The sequence below is a fragment of the Solenopsis invicta genome, chromosome 5, assembly GCF_016802725.1.
Source record: "Solenopsis invicta isolate M01_SB chromosome 5, UNIL_Sinv_3.0, whole genome shotgun sequence".
Taxonomy (NCBI): Eukaryota; Metazoa; Arthropoda; class Insecta; order Hymenoptera; family Formicidae; genus Solenopsis; species Solenopsis invicta.
Window position 1 is genome coordinate 27,514,355 of NC_052668.1, and position 21,744 is coordinate 27,536,098.

The 21,744-nt window shown below is 32.1% G+C and overlaps 1 protein-coding gene and 1 long non-coding RNA gene across 2 annotated transcripts; one reads left to right on the forward strand and one right to left on the reverse strand.

Moving 5' to 3' along the window:
• The first annotated feature begins 7,772 nt into the window (after window positions 1-7,772).
• LOC120357742 lies at window positions 7,773-8,281 on the forward strand. The gene is made up of 2 exons (XR_005574765.1): window positions 7,773-7,824; window positions 8,180-8,281. It is a non-coding gene; the product is annotated as an uncharacterized LOC120357742 (long non-coding RNA).
• Window positions 8,282-12,343: 4,062 nt separating this feature from the next.
• Window positions 12,344-21,267, reverse strand: LOC105193237 (lipase 3). Its single transcript, XM_011157609.3, has 8 exons — window positions 20,751-21,267; window positions 17,878-18,079; window positions 17,338-17,452; window positions 16,000-16,246; window positions 15,751-15,909; window positions 15,064-15,148; window positions 14,005-14,165; window positions 12,344-12,781 (listed from the first exon to the last, which is right to left on the reverse strand). The coding sequence occupies exons 1-8, from the start codon at window positions 20,907-20,909 to the stop codon at window positions 12,629-12,631; spliced, it is 1,281 nt and encodes a 426-aa protein (XP_011155911.3). The 5' UTR covers window positions 20,910-21,267; the 3' UTR covers window positions 12,344-12,628.
• Between the last annotated feature and the right edge of the window lie 477 nt (window positions 21,268-21,744).

A 21,744-nucleotide genomic window follows, 5' to 3' on the forward strand; every position in this document is an offset into this window, starting at 1 on the left:
ATATCTACATTATTGGAAGTTGACGTTAATTTTCTAAAAATTCTTTAAAATGTAAAAATAAATTTATTATGAAGGGACTATAGGTTAAAGTCGGTATTTACACCTGTTACGTCCTGCGGAGTAACAATTCTTTTCTTTCGAAGTCGATGCAGCCAAGCAACCGAAAAATTGCGAAAAGATGGCCTATCTTAATCGCGCGGATACGCTAAAATTGTCCGGTCGAGTCAATACGGTTGGTCTACTCTTGACACGTGCCGATTTTGGGCGGAAGCAAGCGTTGAAACGCGGATGATTGACCTCACCGACTCGAAACACTTGTCGCGCAATTAATAGGTAGGGCGTGGGCAATAATAAGAGACGGTACACCTGCGGATTAAAATCCTATAGGAACCATAGGCAGAATCAGGTATAAAAGGAAGGAGGTTCGGAGCTCGCGAGCACTTACTTACTTTCTTACAATCATTTACAGTCACTTACGGGCACATACCGCACCTTTTTTCATTCTGATCAATCGCTCATTTTTCGCTTCGCGATTCACTCTAGTTCGATCCGGCGCACATTCCGTGACATTATATGTCCGAGTTTGTGACGTTCGGATTCGTATTCATCGTACTTAAATTCGACGCGGCATTGTGAGATCCGAACACTCTGAGTGCCAACCGTCGACCAACCGTCCGCCGTTGTAAGCTGAATCCGCTCTGCCAACCACTAAATCGTTCGCACCTTCAAAACTTCACCCAACAGTAAGTCTCAACCGTCCATTATTTTTATTTTTTTTATTTTTACTCTTCATAAGACTACCTTCTCTCTCTCATAAGATATTTGTTATATTTTTCAAAACACTCATATATTCAGTATTATTGCACTACCCTTCCTTTTCTCCCTCTATTACTCTCAGTCTCTTTATTTCCCGCAGGATACAGTCGAGCTCTTTCGATTGGGTCCGCGACTCTTTTTATTTCCCGTAGGATACAATCGAGCTCTTTCGATTGGGTCCACGACTCTCTTTATTTCCCGCAGGATACAGTCGAGCTCTTTCGATTGGGTCCGCGACTCTTTTATTTCCCGTAGGATACAATCGAGCTCTTTCGATTGGGTCCACGACTCTCTTTATTTCCCGCAGGATACAGTCGAGCTCTTTCGATTGGGTCCGCGACTCTTTTTATTTCCCGTAGGATACAATCGAGCTCTTTCGATTGGGTCCACGACTCTCTTTATTTCCCGCAGGATACAGTCGAGCTCTTTCGATTGGGTCCGCGACTCTTTTTATTTCCCGTAGGATACAATCGAGCTCTTTCGATTGGGTCCACGACTCTCTTTATTTCCCGCAGGATACAGTCGAGCTCTTTCAATTGGGTCCGCGACTCTTTTTATTTCCCGTAGGATACAATCGAGCTCTTTCGATTGGGTCCACGACTCTCTTTATTTCCCGCAGGATACAGTCGAGCTCTTTCGATTGGGTCCGCGACTCTTTTTATTTCCCGTAGGATACAATCGAGCTCTTTCGATTGGGTCCACGACTCTCTTTATTTCCCGCAGGATACAGTCGAGCTCTTTCGATTGGGTCCGCGACTCTTTTTATTTCCCGTAGGATACAATCGAGCTCTTTCGATTGGGTCCACGACTCTCTTTATTTCCCGCAGGATACAGTCGAGCTCTTTCGATTGGGTCCGCGACTCTTTTTATTTCCCGTAGGATACAATCGAGCTCTTTCGATTGGGTCCACGACTCTCTTTATTTCCCGCAGGATACAGTCGAGCTCTTTCAATTGGGTCCGCGACTCTTTTTATTTCCCGTAGGATACAATCGAGCTCTTTCGATTGGGTCCACGACTCTCTTTATTTCCCGCAGGATACAGTCGAGCTCTTTCGATTGGGTCCGCGACTCTTTTATTTCCCGTAGGATACAATCGAGCTCTTTCGATTGGGTCCACGACTCTCTTTATTTCCCGCAGGATACAGTCGAGCTCTTTCGATTGGGTCCGCGACTCTTTTTATTTCCCGTAGGATACAATCGAGCTCTTTCGATTGGGTCCACGACTCTCTTTATTTCCCGCAGGATACAGTCGAGCTCTTTCGATTGGGTCCGCGACTCTTTTATTTCCCGTAGGATACAATCGAGCTCTTTCGATTGGGTCCACGACTCTCTTTATTTCCCGCAGGATACAATCGAGCTCTTGCGATTGGGTCCGCGACTCTTTTATTTCCCGTAGGATACAATCGAGCTCTTTCGATTGGGTCCACGACTCTCTTTATTTCCCGCAGGATACAGTCGAGCTCTTTCGATTGGGTCCGCGACTCTTTTTATTTCCCGTAGGATACAATCGAGCTCTTTCGATTGGGTCCACGACTCTCTTTATTTCCCGCAGGATACAGTCGAGCTCTTTCGATTGGGTCCGCGACTCTTTTTATTTCCCGTAGGATACAATCGAGCTCTTTCGATTGGGTCCACGACTCTCTTTATTTCCCGCAGGATACAGTCGAGCTCTTTCGATTGGGTCCGCGACTCTTTTATTTCCCGTAGGATACAATCGAGCTCTTTCGATTGGGTCCACGACTCTCTTTATTTCCCGCAGGATACAGTCGAGCTCTTTCGATTGGGTCCGCGACTCTTTTTATTTCCCGTAGGATACAATCGAGCTCTTTCGATTGGGTCCACGACTCTCTTTATTTCCCGCAGGATACAGTCGAGCTCTTTCGATTGGGTCCGCGACTCTTTTATTTCCCGTAGGATACAATCGAGCTCTTTCGATTGGGTCCACGACTCTCTTTATTTCCCGCAGGATACAATCGAGCTCTCGCGATTGGGTCCGCGACTCTCTTTATTTCCCGTAGGATACAATCGAGCTCTTTCGATTGGGTCCACGACTCTCTTTATTTCCCGCAGGATACAGTCGAGCTCTTTCGATTGGGTCCGCGACTCTTTTTATTTCCCGTAGGATACAATCGAGCTCTTTCGATTGGGTCCACGACTCTCTTTATTTCCCGCAGGATACAGTCGAGCTCTTTCGATTGGGTCCGCGACTCTTTTATTTCCCGTAGGATACAATCGAGCTCTTTCGATTGGGTCCACGACTCTCTTTATTTCCCGCAGGATACAGTCGAGCTCTTTCGATTGGGTCCGCGACTCTTTTATTTCCCGTAGGATACAATCGAGCTCTTTCGATTGGGTCCACGACTCTCTTTATTTCCCGCAGGATACAGTCGAGCTCTTTCGATTGGGTCCGCGACTCTTTTTATTTCCCGTAGGATACAATCGAGCTCTTTCGATTGGGTCCACGACTCTCTTTATTTCCCGCAGGATACAATCGAGCTCTCGCGATTGGGTCCGCGACTCTCCTTATTCCCTGCTGGATACAATCGAACTCTCGTTCGATTGAATTCGCAGTTTTCTTTGCTTCCAGCGGAAACGAAGAATTCCGTTCCTCTTATTAATTCAAACTTTTTCCTTTTGCTTTTCTTTTTTCTTCTTTCAAGAAGTTGTAATATAAATTTTATTTCCCTTTATAAGAAAGAGAGAACGTTGCCTTAATTCTCAAATTCATTTTAGTGCGTAAGCGAGTCCCTGACCGTAAAACTCGAAGAGCCATTAAGAACTGTCGGAATCGCCGAAATAAGAAGCTCCGGAGGCTTGGCGCATCGTTATCGCTCTGCGGAAAATTACGCAATCAGCGAGCAAAAATTTCTGTTTTGCCTAACGCTCTAATTAATTTGAGTACTTCCGACGAACCGACCGACTCATCTCCGCCAGTCTCAAATCCGTCCCCCGAATCACACTCTCTTTCCCCCTGTCGTTATCCTTCCCCCTCTTACTCTCCTGGATCTCATGTAGAACCAGATTTTAAACAACCACCAGGGTCACCGTCTTCTACCTTCGATCCTTTTGCAGAGCCCTTAGCATCTCCTCGGGATTCAACCTTTTCTCCTACAGATTTTCCCCCCACACCTTCCCCCGATTTTTTTTCATCGTAATTCCGATTCACCTGTTCGAAGACCTCCGGAAGATCCATATTCCCCCGCGCTAGAGTTTCCCCGAGAAAACCCGCATTCCGATTCATTATTTACTCCCGAACAGGTAGAGAATATAGTAAATGAAAATATCGAAGCGAATCGAAGAGTACTCAATGAATTTGAAGAAATCTTCGACTCGCTCCAAAGCCTACCTGGATAACTAAAAATCCCTTGATCATAAAATACACCTACACATGCACACTTATATCCCGTTAAGCACAAATGTAACCAATTAGAATTTAAGTTTTTTTTTAAGAACATAAAGTTTTTCTTCTTTTTATTATACATGTTCTCTATTAACAAAAATGTCATTTGCAAATTAATAATTATTATTTTAGTCATCACCTATCATTGTAATTGGTTATTTCTTTTATTATGTTAAAATAAATTGTAATTCTTAGTTTCAATCATTTTTCTTTACTTCACCTCTAATTCCCGCTCCGATAAAATTGCACTTAGTCCGATCCCGCGTAAAAGCGATTCGATTCGTTTACGCAAAATAAGGACTACACGAATGCAAGAGTCTGAATGAGAGTCATAGGTCGTCATTCTCGACACCTGACCTACATTCTGACTCACCTGACGCATTCGACTCGTCGCACTCGCCCGGAGACATGTGTGCGAGAGATTAGGCCTGTTCCGTCCTTCCTACCTCGCTCGAATTATTTCTCTAAGTCTCTACCTGCCAACCGACTCGAGAGACTTATTTCGAGAATTCTGGACGTAACACACCGCAGTATTCGGAAAAAACAGAAGAAATAAAGATGGTTTGCTCTACCACTTTGTTATGCCTTTACGCTATATTATTGTATTGTAATTAAAGTTCTTTATTGTTAATATTAATAAAAATATCGTAAATTGAATTAATTTTTTCATGTAGAAGTAGCGCGATCGTGTATTACCATCTACGTAAAATGATTACTGTAGAAAATATAAAATTAAAGACACAATGATTATTTCATGATATGTAAATGTAGAGCGATAGTAAAGGATGGAATACAAGCAAGATACAAGTGTACTATATAGCTCTTGTATTCTTTATTTAGTTTAATATCTTGTATATTCTATTTGCTTAAGATATACGGCTTTTTCAGCGAGCCGGATTTATGCCGCAATACAAACACTGAGTGATTGGAAAGCAGCACTTGCCCTATGTTGAGCACTATGTTGAGGACACAATGTGCACATATCTGCACTCTGTTGATGTCTGTGCATATTAATTTCTTCAATATTGCATTATTATTACTTTGTATACATATTCACTGTTCTTATTCTCTAATAAACTTTGTAAACACATTTTGTAAGTCGTTATATTATTTTATTCGTTATATCATTGTAAGTCGTTATATATTTGTAAATGTTATTTGTAAATTATCGATGCGCCGTGTACCTTATACATGAGTAGTCGTAAATCCCGCCATTTTTTTATATGATAAAAATGCAAGGAGTTTTTTTTAAGTTTCTTTTTCAAGTATAAGAAAAGAAATAATTCATATTTAAAATTTTTTTTATAATAGTAAACAGTATGGAGCTTTTGTTTGTATAATTTATTTTCCTTAAACATAGTAAATAATAATTGATAAATTAAATTTTCGTTAGCTACGGCGTATATACCGACTTTACTCTATAACATATTTGTTTTCAATAAAAAAATAAGTTAAAATCCCGTATTTAACTTTAATTCGAACTTAATTTTAATTTAACCTGATATGCTCGCCTGACTCGTCGAATTACAATTACGTACTGTCAAACTGAATGCACAATGAAAAGCACAGGCAATAGGAATAGGGAACACGGAATAAGGATCGATACATTGATACGTGCATTGCTTCTCGTAGATTGAAATTTGTTGCTTGTTTTATTCCTTTTTTCTATTGCCTGTGTTTTTCATTGTGCATTAGGCTTTAGAGTATGACCTGACTGCAACTACCGGCCTCATAACCCTTTGACCCAGCAATAGAAACAAAAGAAAGGTTTAACAGTTCCGAAGCATAAACGGAAGAGCCCCGTCACTCGATACAAATAAAATTATTTTCGCTTACAATACTGCTATTTTAGCATGCATTACATAATATTTAGATTCGAAACTACAGCTGCTTTTTCAAAAAGTGTTAATTTTACGGTACTTGTGTGCCACAAGTGAATATTTCATTAATCCTATTTGAATAAGTATTTATTAAAATTTAAGATTTTTTCAGTGTATATTTAATTAAACAAAATATATCACACATATCCGTCATATCGTGTCGGATTTTATACAAATATAAAATCGCCGGATATGTGTACCTAATATCTTTTTTACATACTTAAATTAATTTACATTTAAATTTATTAAAAAAAGATAATATTTTTATACCGATTGTAGGCAAATCTGTCTTTTTATTTGAATATCATTCGCGTGATTAGAACGCCCGACTTATAATTCCCTTCGATCGAGCTACCATATAACTACCCATACAGCACAGAGAGATTTCAGGAACATTGCAGAATGATTTCATTGAAACATTGTAATATTGCATTTTGATTGCGAAACATTGCTGCAACATTGCTGGAAGATTGCAGCAACATTAAGATGTCCGCTTTTTGAGATATTGCATTAAAACATCTCATTTTTCCAAAATATTCACATAAATTTTATTACACCACATAATTCCAATGAACAAAACAATATTCGTGTAACATTTTAAAAAACATTTTTCGTCAAAAAAAATCTTGGGAATATTTTTTCGGAATTTCCAAGCGGTCACCCATCCAAGTCGCGACTCCGGTGAACGTTGCTTGACCTCCGTGATCGCTGCAAACTGATTCCTCATGATGACCTGTGAACACTTTATGCTGATATGTGTATATAACTGGTAGATCAGATCAATATACGTTATTAAAAAAATGAAATATGTATAATTATTTCCAGAGTTGTAGACCGTAAAAGTGAGCGCGTCGCCGAGCGCGCGGCAGTTACTATAGCGACGCTGTGTTTGAAACTTCCCCTTTTTGACCGTTTGGGATTCTTAGTATATCTGTGCCTATTGTATGTGTATCTTACCTAAGACTCTTCCTTAACCTGTGTTAGTATACAACGATTATTTTTCTTTGTGTGTGACCTTACCGCAACGTAAGTCTTTTAGAACCAGTTTTCGGCATTTGCTATTCGAGGAGTAAAGATCGAGTAAAATAGATAGAAAATCATCGAGAAAAAGTTCTAGACGTCAAGGAGCACCTGCACGAAAAAGATCGTTTCGAGGAAGTCAACATACTGCCGAAAAAGACACCGATTTTGTTAGTACTTCAACCAAGAAACTAAAACAGGCTGGCGATTTTGAAGCAAATGTTGATCCTACTTTTAGCATTACTGCATTATAAGTTTTACTTTGATTTTTTCAACATTACAAAACTTATTAAAGTGTAAAAAGCGTGATGGTGACATTTAATTTTTAAAAAAAGCACAGCGAAGATTGGGTTTTCAACTTTGTGTGAAATATCCTTGTCAAGAAGTTTTAATTAATTCTAGCCCTTTAGTTACAAATGCATTTGAAATTAATATTAGAAATAAAATATTAGAAATTGCCACAATTACGGCAGCATGCATCTTTAATGAAGATTTTAAACCTTCAATTAAAATAATGGAACTTATGGGTGTGACAATCAGTCCGCAAGCTATAAATTTCATGGAGACGCACGACGAAGCGCGCATAACAAAGGCGGAGCACTGCGGCTTCAAAAGAGGCCAGAGCAGCTTTGAGGGCGGCTAGGGCAGAAAACGATGCCTTTGAGGAAGCTGAAGGCCTATTGTATGGAACAGGCATAGCCGATTAGTGTAAGTATATTTTTTCTTCGAAAAATCAACTAAGAAAACTTTAAACGCGTTTTTCTCGAAACCACTTTTTTTTGGTCGGTGCAGGTGATTAATAAAAAACTATCCAACCGATTGGCCTGAAATTTTTTGAGCATAATCTACATATGATTGGCTCTTGCAGGTACCAGAATTGCTTTTTGTTAATGAAAATTTCTAATTTTTTTGACCACCAATAAACACGAAAAAATTGTGATTTTTTGCTTCAAAATTTCAAATGGCCGCTATTTTGTTTCTTTTTTATAAAAATGACCAATTCTGGTACCTGCGATAGCGACAAGCATACAGATTAAGAATCTTTTTTACTTTTTTATTTCAGATGACAGTGTGAGCTGAAATCACTTGCACCGCTGACAATGCTTTTTTTTAAGGCACCATCTTTGACTTCAGAAAGCATACACAAAATATTAATAAATTATGACCAAAAAATTTTTTTTATAAGCTACAAGATGCAAGTAATAACATATAAAAAGATTAAAAAAATTGCGTTTTATTTTCTTTATAAAAAAAATTCCTAAAGTATGCTTAAAATTTTGATCTTAACATGAGAATACCCCCATAAAGCTCAGTATTTATATAAACAAATATAAAATTGCAGTTTTTTTTTACTAATTTCGCAAATACAGAATAGCATTTGGAATAACTTTTCTGTTATTTGTTTAAATAAAAATGTAACTAGAAAATATATATTACATTAAAAATAGTGGATTAAAGTATTGCAGACAGCACAAATACGGAATCCGCGTAGAAATTGGAGCAGATAGTCACAATTTATTTCAATTTTTATTTGTAAGGCTTATTCCATTTATATAGTAAGTCGGAGAAACCCAATGAGCAGACAATGTTTTCAAAATGTTTTTTAAATACAATTTTATTAAAAAAGTATTTAAAAGATATTGTCTGCTTATTTGGAAAATATTTAAGCTTTTCTTCTGGAATAACTTCATCATATTATGGAATTAAGCAACGAAAAATTAATATAATATTCTTGAGACCTTTATTTATTTGTACAAATAAAGTTTTTAAAATTTTGATATTCCAGATTTTTGAAAAAAAATTATTTAATTCCTGCAAAACTGGTATTATCTTTCCCAACATATATGGGTAAGATACTACTTCCTATGAAGAAAGATGTTACAATTATTTTAATAGTATGACATAATAGAAATTTGCATGTTTTTTTATCTAGAATAGATAATTAAGTTTAAATTATAAAAATATGAAAGTATTTTAAGTTTTTTTTAAAAAATAAACAAACTGTCCGAACTTCTGTGGGCGGGAATGTATAACGATTTTACAAAATATAATCTATGCTTAAACATGTGTAACTGTAAAAAAAACACGGCTTGAAATTATGCAACAGTTACCTGGTTTTAAAGTAATCATAAAACTTAGTTATTGCGTTATTAAATATTATAAGAAGCATATTTTATGACTTATTTTTTTGTATTCTTAAAACTTTTACTGATTCTTATTAGTATCAGAATTTCTTTACATAGTTACTGCTTCCCAGCAGTTCAGTGCACATTTATGTACAATTAGTTTAATTTAATTTTTAATGTGTGAAAAAATTATAATCAAAGTGATTTCTTCCCCCGATTTACCCTATATTTTTTTACAATATTTAGTCTAACGAGGAAAAATACAAAAGTGTTGTCTTTAAATTTTGACGAGCTTTTAATATGTTGTAGTACGGATTAAAATAAGAAACACGTATTTTTTAATACGTGTTTTTTTTTACTTTTAGAGAGTGAAACACCTCTTTGAAAGAAATCGGTATTTTTCTTATGAATCGGTATTTTTCTTACAAATTAAAACAATTGGATTAATGAAGTATTCTCAATCTTGCAAACAGATATTATAATAACATCTCGAATATTAATAATAATTTAATAGAAATAAAAAGTTATTTTTGTGTCACTTTAGTACTAAAGGAAAATGAAATTTGTCAATTCACTTAGAACTAGTTTCATAATCTCCGATTAACTTAATCACCTGATATTTTTATCGGAATTGACCAATCGTATTTGTCGTCAAGTTAAATTGACCAGAAATAATCAATTACGGTTGACACTTTAACCGGTCAGTTAAGTTAACCGGAGGTTGTGAAACTAGCCCTTAGGGCATTTTTCATACCAACAAGTTTGTTCATTAAAATTAACCAATCGCATTGTCTGTTATGTAAAATGATATTTGTTATTTTATATAACCGGCAATGCGATTGGTCAATTCTAATGGACTAATTTATATTGGTTAACTTAACGAAGATTGGTGAAAAGGGCTAATAGTCCTTAGACGCCTAATAAGTCTTATAAGACTTATTATATATAGAGAATTCTTTTCTATATAAACAATAAATGAAAGAAAACAATTGTAATTCGATATAACTTTGCTAAGTGGCCACATGTAGCATAGAAATTTGCAGTTACATTGCAGAAAAATTGCAATATTGTAGGCATTATTGTAATATACATAAATATTACAATGCAAGATAATAGCAAGATTGCAAAGATCTTGCAGCATTGTTGCAAACAGTAAAAAACATTCTAACTATTATTTGCGTTTTATAACAAACGCAACAGCTATTTACTTTTAAGAAATAAATTGATTTGTTATATGTGGAAATTTTTATGTAATTGCCACTGTGCAAAGCTTTCCTCCTCTTTTCTATACTTTTGATTTTTCATTTTCCTTTAGCAAAAAAAAGAAGCGTTCCAATTTGCAATGAATATTTTAATATAGCAAAATTTATCGTACTCTTATAAATATCTTATTGTATATGTACTTGCAATTATTAGTGTAATTTTTATTGAATGCTTCTTTGATTCAATACTTTAAATCATATAAATTTAGAAACATTGGTTTTAATAATATCCGGTTTTCTTCATATTTGTGTCCAAACGTATGAGTAATTGATTTAGACACTATCAAGTCTTCTTATATTAAAATAATGTATAAAGTATTAACGTATATACGCTGTATTGTTTTAACTAATGAGAATACAGTAATACTAAACAATAACTGAACGAGTGTCTAGGCAAACTGCATATACATTTCTATCAGGAAATAAAATATACAAAGATATGTTTTAATATTATAATAGAATTGTCAATTTCAATAAAATTAAATTGCGAGAAAAAATAAAAAACATTTAATTAAATATAATTTACTTGTTAAACATTTTTTGATTCACAACAATTAGGTCTGATATCTTCAACTAAATAATACATTTCAAAGAAATATTTAATTAATAACACCTATTTCAAAAATAAAATAGATGGTTTATTTACTAGGAACAAAATTTTATTTTGTCATATTTAAATAAAGAATTTATTTAAATAAAATAAATCTTATATTCCATAAATAAATTAATTTTTAAGATTCTTTTTTTTGTGTAAAAATTTAATAAAATTAACATTGTTTGTAACAACTTTAGACTGATATGAATTTAAAACTAAATTGTTTCAGATATATGGTTTTATAAACTTTTTGCTTTAAATTAGTGTAAAATTATCGCTTAAAATCATTTAACTTAATAACTATCTTGTATAAAGCTTAGGGCGATATAATATAAATATAAGAACATTGAAACAGTAATAAATGAAAATTACCGGTTGTGTTTAATATAAAAGTATTAAAGTATTAAACATAAGAGAAGGGAAATCAACTTTTTGGTCAAGACAAATCTTGATGCTTCAGAGCCTCCGTATACTAGAACACAAGACGTTACATAGTTACACTTACGTCACGGATTACTGTATACATTGGCCCAAATTATTTATTTATTTATAAATACGGGTTTATGTTTATATTTAACACAACGTAACATCTTACAAATGTTTTTGTGCGGAGAACCCAATAATAATTTTTACTTGAAATTTTACATTTTTCTGTTACGCACACTGCGTACGGTATACTTGACGGTTTTAAAACACGATTCTAAATTAAAATTGGAATACATAATATCACAAATTAAATGGACAATTAATTTAAATTAATAATCAGTTTTATAATACTGATACTAATGAGTACCTTAAAACAAAAAAATATCATCAAAATCTGGACTTCCCTACGTTCTGTGACGAGACTCAGTGTTAATGCAATATCAGAACTTAAATTGTCAAACAATTTTATATTATTATGGCCTCTGTGGCCATAGTAGTATGAAATCGTTTGCTAATTTAATTTGTAATATTATCTATTCAATTTCAGTTCAGGACCGACAAATATTCGGTGTGCAGTTTACGCAAACTGGAAATTGTAAAATTCACTAAAAATTATTATTGGGCACCAATGTCTACTTTGATAAATAGAGCCTCTTTCTTTTCTTATATTTGACATTTTTATCGGTCAATTTTTATTTAACTCTATTTAAAGAAATTTGTTCCTTATTTATTATTGAAATACATCATATCAGAAAGATAATGATATAAAAAAGGCGGCCATGAGTAATAAATGAAAATATAAACAACAAAAAAATAAATAATGCTGTAAATGTATAATACAAGAAAATAGGAATTTATAAGATAAGTACAAAATGTCAAGTATACGTATTATATTTCAAAGACATTTCATAGACAAAATATTTTATAAGAACGTAAACGCATTAATAAGAGATTGATAACTTAAAAAAATCGGTACATATTGAATTATATTGGACCCAAGTATTGATCTTGAGACAAAACAATCCTGTCAACGAGAAAGGCAAATTCCTCGTCAATTTTGTGAATTAATCTTTATAGAAATTTCGAGGAATAGAATCATTTCATTACAATTTTTTCTTCATTTCAGCGAGTATCAGGTCGTACACAAACTTCTTCACGTCTATGGCCCACATGTAGTCCACATGATTAAATTTCTTGTCTGCTATTAAGGTCTTACCGGAGGGATTGCCTAACTGACTATGCAACTTTTCCACATCCTAGGAAAAAATCGTAATATAAATAAAACGTTTATTAACATTTAAACAAATAATACGAATAAAAATATTTAAAAACTTTTACTAACAGAAGATAGAAAAAGTAAACACAAGGGCTAAGTGTATGTGCTAATCAATAAAAAAAATTGTTGTACAAAAAAGATCCAAATATAAATATTTTTAATTTTTCTTAAAAATGTAATATTATAAAATTGTGTTAAGGTCTGCGCACAAATGAGAAATATTAGATATTAGGAATAGAAATTAAAATTTTAGGTTTCCTCAATAAATACTATAGATAAATTATAAATTATGTTGCACGTCTTGTATGTACGGCACATTCATGTCTTGCGTTTTATTCGTATCCATTGCGCGTTACATTTAATATTCATTGAGAAAACTAAAATTGTAATTTTCTTATTCCTAATATCTTTTATTTCTCTATTTTGTCCTTACTTAACTCAATTGACATGTACTTTTTAAAATAGTATAAAGTCTTTAATTTGTTCCATTTAGAAGGAGTATATACAAAAAATGTTTTAGGATAAAAAAACTTGGCGATGCTAAACGAAAAACTTAATCACTTCAATTGTTATTCAGTTCTGATAATCTCACATGTTCAAAAGTTACCGCATCGGTATAAATATAGGGAGTGATCTCACGCTACGCGTTTATTTGGCGCTGTTGTGTCTCTTTGTACAATTTAATAATTCTATTTCTGTAAAACTAATACGAAGTATAACTTGTCTAAAATAATGTTTTTGTTGCTTAGAAGAATTGAGTTTCTTCTATTAACTTTAAAACGATTCTAGCATCACTTTAAAGTTAATAGAAGAAACTCGATTGTTCTAACTCGTCATAATTAAATATTAACAGGGAATGTGATCATAGCTCTTATGCTGAATTGGAGCATTACTTTGATAGTCCAATTCAATATTAGAATTACAATTGGCAATTTTTTTTCATTCAATCGAAAGTTGCGACTTTTAGAACGAATTTCCGAGTAGGAAAACTATATTTTAATAATACATTTTTTTTTTAATTTAGACAATTTAGATAGTTATACTGATGGATATCTGGCAATTTAAGATATGAGAAGTAATGAAGAACTAAATTAAAGCTAGTAGCTGTGATTGAAACATCAAATAAAAAGGTACCCTAATTGGTTCAACAAGCGTCGATGATATTCAAGATAAATGAACTAATATATGTACAGAAATACGAACCTTGACGTTTGCTAACCAATCATTTTTACTGTAGTATAAATGGACCGGTGCTTTGATCTTGCTTACATCATATATCGGTGGAGTTGATGAGCCATATATTTTTTTATTTTGGATCAGTCCGTGATCGTATTGTTTAAACTTTCCCGGTAATAGAACTGTCCCTGTTGACAGATTTGCTGTTATTATTACGAATAATATTTAGGAACTTAACATATGATGGACGTTACGATGTGTGTTTCATAAATTGAACTTTATATACGTAATGTATGAGCTACATATCGAGTTTGGTCATTTGCATTATTCTGCATTGGTGTAAGAACTATACATAAAAATTTAATATAGTAACTACATAATACAAAGCATAGAATATTTTTTCGGTAAAAATTGTTTATATATAATTATATTTTGTTATATATAATTATATATAGTTATACATAATTATTCATCAAATATGTCCATATATTTAAAAAAATATGTAATTACATATAATTGTATAAATACATATACTTAATTATGCATGATTTTTATATAAAATCATATAAATTTATATATAGTTATATATAATTGTATATTAATGATTGCACATAATTTCATGTAGACATTATACAATTATACACAATTACGATTACATATAATTATATATAAAAATTATGTATAATTGTATATAATTATATACTATTATATAATTATATATTACTATATGTGGTTTACTATATAGGCATATTTGAAATATAATTATATATAACAATGTATAACTATATGTAATTATATGTAAAAAATTTTTTACCGGATCGGCAGTGTTACAGCAATATTATTGAAATATTGCAATATTGCTGCAATATCACTAAAATGTGTTGTATATAAACAAATACAAGAATATTATCATGTTTTACACAATGTATGTCTAATTTTATGGATCAAAGTGCTTTTATTTATGTTTTTGTATTTAATTCTATATGATATGAATTTAAGTATCTATATAAATAAAAGTTTTTATGGTATTGTAACTCAATCAGTACACGACTTTCAAAATTTTTATTAATATAAGTAAATATTCACCTGACTTGATGAGTTGAGCATAATGAAGAAGTTGCTTCGTTGCAGCACTAGCAGGAACATGTCCTAAAATTACCGGTAGAAGAGCCTAGGAGATAATAGTAATGGAAATATATTAATTACATTAATTAATGTTGTAATGTTATAAATAAGTGTTTAATTAAAATTAATAATTCCTAGTTAGTGCTTAAAGTTGACGTTGCGAAATAATATTATACAATTCTATTTTACTATTAATATAATAGAAAGTACTATAACCAGAACTATAATCAGAAAAATCACTACACTGTTAAAAATATCATAAAGTTTAATGTATTTTTAAGTTAGACATTAAATTTAATGAATCTATAACTGAAAATTATATGCATTTAGTGCACTTTTGACAATATTAAATTTACATTAAGTGTACATTAAATGTTCTTAATGCATCTGCTTAAAATTTGCTTCCGTCACATTAACATTACATTAAATTCTGCTGCCGATTCTTAACAATGTATATATTGTTCGATAAAATAATATATTGTAACTTTTTGTACATTTATATCGTATATTTAATGTAAATTTGATTATATCTTGCTTAAACTAATTTAAAAAAAGCTTTAAAGGAAGTAATGCTATACATGTATAGTAAAAGTATGCTTGAAAAATAAAATACGTTTAGGCAAATATGTTGGCATTAAAAAGAGATACCGGATCAAATTGTTTAACGTTGAATCCAGTCACCAGGAACATCAAATTTGAGCATATGGGTTGAGTAACAGCTTTTTCTGCGCACATCAATTGTTGAACTGCATTTGTCAAGACGTTATCAGGATTGAATTCATGATAACCGACTCTATCCCAGAATCGCTACAATAGTACAAGTTCAAACTGTCAGACACAGGGGAAATATTGAAATTGATAGAAGCTAATATTTCCTTTAATTTAAAAGTTACACACATCAACGCTAATGGTGAACTGTGCCAAAATCTGTAAAAGAGGACTCTTCATCCTGCCGCAGTAAGCGATCGGAGCCATAGCGTACATCTCCTCAATATACTCCTGATATTCTGGTCGTTCTGACGCCATAACGAAGAAAGTGGTGGTACCTTGACTGTGTCCTAGGTAGAACATTTTTTTACGGCCGGTGGTCTTCACAATGTGATCTATCATCGCTGGAAGATCAAGCGTGCCGATTTCGTGCCAACTGTAATAGGCAACCAGAATACATTGTATGTACATACGTTCATTTAAAAAAGACAGCAAAGTATTAACGCTCGGAAAACATTATTTTTATATAAGCAACTTGCGTACATATGTGCGTTTATTTTGCTATATTTCTATTCATAAAGATCTCTATCTTTATGAATAGGAACATTGATTTTTATCTATTGATTTTTATCTCTTTACGTCTTTTAAGTGTTTGTCGTAATCAAATGATCGAAGATAAACGATTAAATTCTTTTCTGACGAGATAATATTATTATTAAAACACTTTTTCAAGATAAATACACATTTAAGATTCTTTTCTTGATTATCATCTCCTTATTTGTTTGTTAATAAAACGCGGAAAACAATAAATATTTATACTTTGTTGAAAAATTTCGAGACAATTTTAATTTAACGTAAATGTTTTAGTACTTTATTACTTTATCAAGTTTTACGTTAAATTTCTAATTAAAGTTTGAAGTTAAGTAAAAAATATTTTATCAATATATTTTTTTAATTGTTATAATTATTAGTTGTTTAAAAATAGACTTCGACATTGTCACTAAAAAGAAATTTAATTCCAATTTGGCCACTAAACAAAAGAAATCTCAAATAATTGTAACACAAGAAGCTCTTTAAACTATCTTGATTTGCCGATGTTATCCTACGTTTATTTAGAATCTGATTATTGTTATAATAGGTATAATACAATTTTGAACACCTGTTACAATTACGTTATCGCTTTTATGAAATTTTATTTTTGAACATGAGGATAATTAGTCTGTATACAAGATAAGAAAGTAAATCAATCGTGTTCGATTTAATCTATATGTGCGGTTTAATGTTTAACTTTAAGCTCTCTTTCTCTCTCTCTTTTCCTTATCTTGATAGATTAGATTAAAGCTATTAATATTTCTATCTTGCATATTTTTTACGCACATTATACGATGACACTCGATGATACTGCGGTGATTTTAATGTTATCTTTAATCATGTATGAATGTCATAAACATTTTGTGTTTTTCTGATTTATGATTTTTTTTTGTTTTACTTGTCGTACAAACGCACACGTGTATCAATAATTCTCACCTGAAGTTCCAGTAATCGTTATCCTTGATTTTGCGATTTGCATGGGTATGAGCATACCGATTGCCACGCGCGTTACCGAGCCACACATCGTATCCCGCATCCGCCAGAATAAACGCTAAAATTACAATTTCAGAATATAACAAATATTGTAACTTTATCATAATAATAAAGAAAAATGTTTTTTTCTGAATTAATTCTAAACTAGTTTTAAATATAATGTAAAATATTCAAATTTAAATTTCAAAATAAAGATAATTTTTGTACAATCGGTTGAACATACACAAAATGTATTAATATTTTATTTTAAGAAATTTATTTTATTTGAAATAAAAATATATGTTTACACATTCTCAGAAAGTTATTAATTTATGTCCGTTGTATGATTATGATCGGAAAATAAATTCTTTCTTAAATTAATTTTTTATCTAGAAAAGCAATTTTAAATTGTTAAATATAAATTTATGAATAATTTTGTACAACAATATTTCCCATCACTGGAAAACTAAAGTGTTCTGACATTTTACGTAATGCTTATTTTACCTAAGCTTCTTTCAGGGCCCGAAAGAACCCAAACTGATGAGTCACATAGAAGACCGTGCATCACAAACGCAATAGGTTTTTGTGCATTTGAGTCGGTAGAATTAGATCGTCCTGTTATCCGATGTAGTTCCAAAATGTAGCCGTCGGAAGTGGTCACTTTATGCAGCTCACCATTATAACCGTATTTTTTTATTAGTTCCATCTGTATAATAAAAAATGACAGTTTTTTAATTTAAATTTATTCACATCATATAGAATTAAATGTGATTGGCAAGAAACAAGAGACTACATTACAATGCGTTACATTAAATATAATTAATATTAAATTCAATTTATTTTATTATGTACAACGCACAATAAAAATATAACAAATAATAAAAAAAAATGAAATAATTTATAGAAGGCGTTTTATAATATGTGAGCATAATTTTAAAAATAAATTTAAGATACAAAAATAATGCAAAAATGTTATGTATACTATAAAGGTCAGTTTTGAGATGTACATATGAATATATGTGTGTGTGCGTGTGCGTGTGCGTGTGCGTGCGTGCGTGCGTGTGCGCGCGCGCGCACGCGTGTGTGTGTGTAAAATTACTATTTTTAACTTTTGTTAGTAAAAATTGTATTACTTTTAAATTTTATTAAAAGAATATTATTCTTCTAATTATTTTACTAATTTAAAATTTTATTAAATTAATTAATGTAAATAACTTACAATACAAAACACAGTAGCATGTTTACAAATAGAAGATAGACATTTTAACAAATAATTCCGAAAAAAAATTTTATGTGATTATATGTAATCATATATGTATAGGGTAAAGTCGGTATTTACACCGCAGGATGTACGCCGCAGCAGTCAGTAAAAATAGAAGGAATAAAGATAGTTTGCCTTAACCACTTTGTTATTTACCTTGCTGTATTAATATTGTATTGTAATTAGGGTTTTTTATTGTTAATATTAACAAAAATATTGTGAATTGAATTAATTTTTTCATGTACAAGTAGGGCGATCGTGTATTACCATCTACGTAAAATTTTACTGTAGGAAATGTAAAAGACATAATGGTTATTTCATGATATGTAAATGTAGAGCGATAGTAAAGGATGGAATACAAGCAAGATACAAGTGTATAGCTCTTGTATTCTTTGATTAGTTTGATATCTTGTATTAGCGACTTTGAAAAGGACCAAATAGCGTTGAAACATGTGGTCACGTTAATGAATATTTATATGTGTATGTAAACTTCATTAAAGTAAACAAATTCTTAGAACCATTAAAATGAAATTTGCTCGTTAATTTGGCCTACTATTCATTTCAATATTAATAAAATTCTCTTTGTATATTTAAATACATAATCTGAAAATTGGTCTATAATATACACAAACTCTTTTCTAATTATTTTTTTTTAATAATAAAATTTATTTCTAAAGTTATGCCTATTATTATGAAACATTCCTTATAGAATAAATAAAAATATTTTAAAATAGAAGAATGAAACGTAGGAAATGCGAGTCAAACGCGTTAGTTGGTACGTCAATAATAATAATACACGTATTTCGTTATTAGTACATAAATATGCATACAAATATCGGACGCGTTTCCTTGAAGTCATTATCAACGATTCAAAATTAATGTTGTATTAAGAGCTGTGTAGAGCAGTGATCGCGTTGACTGACAGGAAAAACGAGACTTCTATTATTCAGCATGTCTCCGACTTAAAAGTAAGAAATTGACAAGCCGTAACGTCGCTTCCACATGTTCAAAAATTGAAAATAGTGATCCATCAATGTTGACAACCAAGATGGACAAACCGAACGATCATGTCGTAATCTGTGGTGAGCAGTGGTAATGAATTATCGGAAGTTATAAAATAAGATTATCAAAGAACTCACCAGCGACTGCCAAAAACAAGGCCTTTAAATTGACGGCAAATATATAAGATAATAAATAATACAGATCTTTAAATGTGAACGTCATTATAAGTCGAACATAAAACCAAATAAATATAATAAATGTAATAAATAATTTCCAAATAAACTTGTGTTTGTACCGTTGACGAAGAAACATCGAATACCTCTGTGCTCTTATTTATTATATTTATTATATTTATTTGGTTTTATGTCCGACTTATAATGTCGTTCACATTTGAAGATCTGTGTTATTTATTGTCTTACATATTTGACGTCAATTTAAAGGCCTTGTTCTTGGCAGTCGCTGGTGAGTTCTTTGATAATCTTATTTTATAACTTTCGATAATTCATTACCACTGCTCGCCACAGATTACGACATGATCGTTCGGTTTGTCCATCAATGGTTGTCAACATTGATGGATCACTGTTTTCAATTTTTGAACATGTGGAAGCGACGTTACGGCTTATCAATTTCTTACTTTTAAGTCGGAGACAACATGCTGAATAATAGAAGTCTCGTTTTTCCTGTCAGTCAACGCAATCACTGCTCTACACAGCTCTTAATACAACATTAATTTTGAATCGTTGATAATGACTTCAAGGAAAGTCGAAACGCGTTCGATATTTGTATGCATATTTATGTACTAATAGCGAAATACGTGTACTATTATTATTGACGCACCAACTACCGCGTTTGACTCGCATTTCCTACGTCTTATTCTCTAATTTTAATATTGCCGAGTCTACCTTAAATATTTTAAAAATACTTTATTTATATATTTTATATGTTTATTATACGTATATTAAATGCTTCTGTTATCAGTTTATTTATTTAACAAACAAATACAAAAACAATTGATTTAAGAAATACGTGTTTTACACATAAAAATTATTTTTTACAATTTATAATTTATTTTTTATTTATTTTTTACTTTTAAGAAAGAAATAACTTTACTCACCGTGGTAAGCAGTGCATCCTCAGACGTATTTGTTAACAGATTCAGCATTTCTGGTATCTTTTCTGCTGGTTTCAATTTCGGGATTAGATCTAACACGCCATCCAACCATCCAGCATTTGCGAATGCCAGGAAGGAAACGAGAAATATCGACAGCAACATGGTTGTCCAACAAGATGGCAGGTCGATAAAATCGGAAAGGATAAAGTAGACTATATTTTTAAAGCGACTGTTTTATATGCAGTAGAGTCTCTTTAATTTTGGCCGATGGGACGATAAGAGCGGAATGCCAAAATTATAGAATACCCTCACCACAGCACGAATCCACCAATCACCGAGTACTTGCGCGAGCAAAGTACACGGTGATTGGTAGACTCATACTGCAGTGAGGGTATTCTGTAAAAGGACGAGGTACGATATTAGTGTTTGTGAAAGTACGTGTGAAGGAATGCAAAGATTATGGGGCGAAAATTAAGGAGACTTTACTGTATAGAGTTTCTGTCGTTTATGTATGACAAATATCGTCAGAGTGTCTGGGGCTTCTTTATCCATAGCCCATCTGTTAATTTATTATAATTTCTGCTTCACTTATGAATAACGATCGACGTAGTAAGTAAATGATGCCGTAAAAGATATTGTAAAAAAGAAGGAAAAGATACATGAATCTTATCGCCGGCCAGATGGATTGATTGTTTACTCACGAAATGATACAGTATTTTGTAGACATTCGCACGTAGATGTATACAATATTTAGGTAACAGGTTAACATTATTGTTATTTTGGCGTTAATATGTGATTGAAGATGTGAGTTTGACGTCAGACGATGACAATTAACGTCAGCTCAATTGATTCCTTGATAAGTGCATACATTTACTTTTTATTGGGTTGAATAACTAACAAACAAGATCTAATTGAGGAAAAAGTTGCCATTCAAATGTGCGCACATTAATGTTTTATCGGATTAAAAGTCTAACAAAAACTACTGAAAAGAGTCTTT